General features: G+C 32.8%; 1 protein-coding gene across 2 annotated transcripts; it reads right to left on the reverse strand.

Moving 5' to 3' along the window:
• Positions 1-412: 412 nt before the first annotated feature.
• LOC8275072 (50S ribosomal protein HLP, mitochondrial) lies at positions 413-3,054 on the reverse strand. 2 transcript variants are annotated; one of them, XM_015723622.3, is made up of 5 exons: positions 2,903-3,002; positions 2,611-2,739; positions 1,643-1,697; positions 1,233-1,324; positions 413-933 (listed from the first exon to the last, which is right to left on the reverse strand). In XM_015723622.3, exons 3-5 carry the CDS (start codon positions 1,674-1,676, stop codon positions 559-561), a joined length of 501 nt encoding a protein of 166 aa, XP_015579108.1. In that variant the 5' UTR covers positions 1,677-1,697; positions 2,611-2,739; positions 2,903-3,002; the 3' UTR covers positions 413-558. The 2 variants fall into 2 exon arrangements, with proteins under 2 accessions (XP_015579108.1, XP_015579107.1); XM_015723621.3 differs by lacking the exon at positions 2,611-2,739 and having other exon boundaries at positions 2,903-3,054.
• Between the last annotated feature and the right edge of the window lie 535 nt (positions 3,055-3,589).

Below are 3,589 nucleotides of genomic sequence, written 5' to 3' on the forward strand. Positions count from 1 at the left end.
AGTACAGGTTTTAAAATAACAAGATAACTAAAATTCAGGTGTCCAAGTGCCCATTTTGCCTATAATGAGATTAATTTAGAAATTGTAAAGAAAAAAATGAGAACTAATTAAGACTCCTGATTTTCATTTTCTCATTGTTAAAGATGTATTTAAATAAAAATACAGAGAATTAATTGCATATTTTCTTCAAACTGTAAAAACGTTTATTTTATAATTTGAAAACAGAGAATTACTGAAACACCTGAATGGGCCCAAATAGTACAAGGACAATATGGCCCTCTAATGCTAAAAATAACTAATAATGACTGCACCAATAAAATAAGTTAGCATATGGTAGCCAAAGCTCCCACCCTATGGGGCTCTCTTTCACATTGTCTTTCTCCTACTGACCTGAATTCTTAGAGGAAAGAAATATGATCAACTTCTACTCTTTAATTAAAGCATTCAACAATTTGTTTTTCATCTTAAAAGCTCTCCCTCAACAATACACTAACAAAGTCCCCAGGCCCTGCAGAGATCATAAATTGGAAATATTTTTCATAGCAAGAAATCCTGACCTCAAGCAATATGCTCTGCCAGAGTAAGGATCTTGACATGCTTTTTCTTCCTTAGCTCATGTGGAACTGGCCCAAATACTCTAGTCCCAATTGGTTGACCTTGCTTATCAACCAAAACAACAGCATTGTCATCAAACTTGACCTCACTCCCATCACAACGGCCCCGCTGCATGGCAGCTCGAACAACTACACCATATACAACCTTTCCTTTCTTCACTTTCCCATTTGGCATGGCTTCTTTTACTGAAGCAATTATTGTGTCCCCCAATCTTGCTCCTTTCTTCCCCTTCAGAGCTTGTATGCACATCACCTTCTTTGCACCGGAATTGTCAACAACTTTGAGAACAGTCCTCATTTGTATAAATGTCCTTAGTTGCTACAAAAGCACAAATGAATATTACGACCGTCTATAGAAACAAGGTACAGCAAAAGATGTTAGCAGATTTAACAGAAATGTCACAGCTCAATCAACTGCTCATCAACGATTTCAATCAATGGTCATTTTGCAAATTTCAAAGAAAAATGAACTTCTAGTCTCCAAATACACTTTAATCAATTGTGGAAATCAATTGAAGAAATCAAAGCAGGCGAAAGCAGGCTACAAGCAAATATCAACCCAATCTTGTATTACAGTGGCCATTTACATAAAAATGACATAATTTAGAATTAGCTAACCTGACACATATAATTACTGCTTGTCATTTGATTTGATGTGCCCATTAAACCAGAAAGGTTACTGCCAAGACCTCCCAAAATTGAACGGCCAACTAGTCATGTTCACCAATGATTCAATAAGTCAACCATGAAAAACCATGCTTAATAACAAGACGTTTAAAATGAAATCAAAGGCAATAGCACAAAGTAAAGTTTAAGAGACATAAAAGTAAGTCAAAATTTGATCTTCTACATAAAAGTGAATGAAGCTAATAGCCATTTATCCCTAAAAAAGTTAAAACCCTAAGATCAAAACAGCAACCTTTAAGGTAAATACAAAATGATCCACTCAATCTAAAACAAGAATTCATTATAAAGAACATATAATTAAAACCAATAATCATCCAGTTGATTATATTGACAAAGCGTACCACAGGAACATTTGGAAACTAAACTTGAAGCCATGATGTGTGCCAAACTCGATCGCTGGAAAAAAAATGATAAAATAGACTATCAAATTTTATATAAAACTCCAAATCTAACTAGCAATATCGAACAAGAAATACAAAAAATTAGAACTTGGAATTTTAAATTCCACCATTGAGCTGAGATTAAAAATTGAAATGCAAAGAAGAACCCTAATAGAAAAAGAAGAAAAATAAGAAAGAGGCTGATAAAGATATTATATTGTTGCTATATGCTCGTCAAACCCAATAGTACTGTTGCCGACTCATCCAAATTAGACTCTCGAAGGAAGAATACAACATTTATACACCATTACATTGAGACTTAACAGTTGATTTTTAAGCCCTAATAATAGTTTCTTCTTTGGACTTCCAATTCATGATTTTATCAGGATACCATTACTCATCTAGACAACAAAAGGCATGCTTAAGAGAGGCAAATGTATAGGTACTTTTAGTAATAAAAGAATCCTAGATTAGGTTGCTTTTTGAGCAAATCTAATAGCAATACTTGAAAGTTGCCACCCTTGTGTGGTGTCTATCCCTCAACTCTAAAATTACCACACAAAGCTTCCTTGTAGATTTAACTGCAACATGTAAAACTCGATGATGCTGTAAAAGAAATTTTTTAAATAAAAGGATGGATGCTCATCAAAATGCCATGAATCATGTTAAAAACACAGGATTAGAATTCCTAAAGGAAATTTGAACTACATCAACTTTGCAATCAATCCAATAAAGAGAGCAAAGGGATAATATAGTGGCTAACTCCTATCATAATTGACTAAGGATACCAGCCAGTTCAAGGCTATATCTTAAAAATGGATGCATGCTGATTAAAATTGCCATTGGTCATGCTAAAAACACAGGATTAGAATTTCCCAAGTGAAAGTCAACTTTACAATCAATCCAATAAAGAGAGCAATAACTCCTACCCCAATTGACTAAGAATGCCACCCAGTTCAAGGCTATACTTGAAGAAAAAAGAAGGAATTAGGGCCACTGAATCCTTTTTCATTACTTTCCCACACATCATCCAGGTTTGTCCATCACATTCTCATGTCCTACAAATTCAATGTTCTCACCCTAAGTACCGAAGCATTCGTTTGGAAGCATTTAATGTGAAAAATTCAAATTATTTCAAGTGAATACTAACAACTGATACTACATTTGAAATTACAAATTGAGTAGATAGAGATAAGAGAAGAGGTGAGAAAGAGTACTGACCTGATCCGAAGGTGAAAATGGGATATCAAATAGGGCACTGAATTCAAATTTTATTTCCCGTAATCACCAGTTCAAAAGGTTAGGGTTTAGTTACAGTTCAGTCTTCACTTTTCATAGGCAACAAGAGATAGGGTATATTTTTTCTTCAGTCCCTGACTTAAGCTTAGTTCTCATCGCAGTCCCTAAAGTTTAATCTATATCATAAAACTCCTTATTGTTAATTTTAATACCACTAAAATCCTTCTTCTTTTTTTTATTACTTTGAAGTTTTGAAATTAATCCTTATATTTCTCATTGGAGTGCCTAAATTTTTTTCAAAGGCAATTACCTTGCTTACATTTCACAAGACAACCATATCAAAAACTATTGGCTTCTTCTGTTTCTTCCACTCCCAGATCCCAAAGACCTGAATTTATGTAAGCGATTAGTTTTCCTCTCTTAGTCTTTAATGATTCTATTTAGTTATGATTTGTTCTTGTTAAAGAAAGAATACATATTATAATTTAAAAACATATAAAATCTATTTATGATTCATAAAAAAATATGAATAGAAGGATAATCAAATTAATTAAAAGACTTATTTTTCGTTCACTTTCTTTATAAAAGAAAACTGTAATATAATTCATATAATAATTTTTCAAATAAAAAATATATTAAGCAATTAAAAATTTCAATTCTTCTAAACGG

The sequence above is a fragment of the Ricinus communis genome, chromosome 2, assembly GCF_019578655.1.
Source record: "Ricinus communis isolate WT05 ecotype wild-type chromosome 2, ASM1957865v1, whole genome shotgun sequence".
NCBI classification, from domain to species: Eukaryota; Viridiplantae; Streptophyta; class Magnoliopsida; order Malpighiales; family Euphorbiaceae; genus Ricinus; species Ricinus communis.

Bases quoted from the DNA above. Each gene is read 5' to 3' on its own strand.
- LOC8275072 (XM_015723621.3), bottom strand. From the start codon at position 1,676: ATGGCTTCAAGTTTAGTTTCCAAATGTTCCTGTG. The intron at 1,325-1,642 runs GTACGCTTTGTC...GAACATGACTAG, and splicing joins AGTTTCCAAATGTTCCTGTG to TTGGCCGTTCAATTTTGGGA. The intron at 934-1,232 runs GTTAGCTAATTC...GTGCTTTTGTAG, and splicing joins GCAGTAATTATATGTGTCAG to CAACTAAGGACATTTATACA.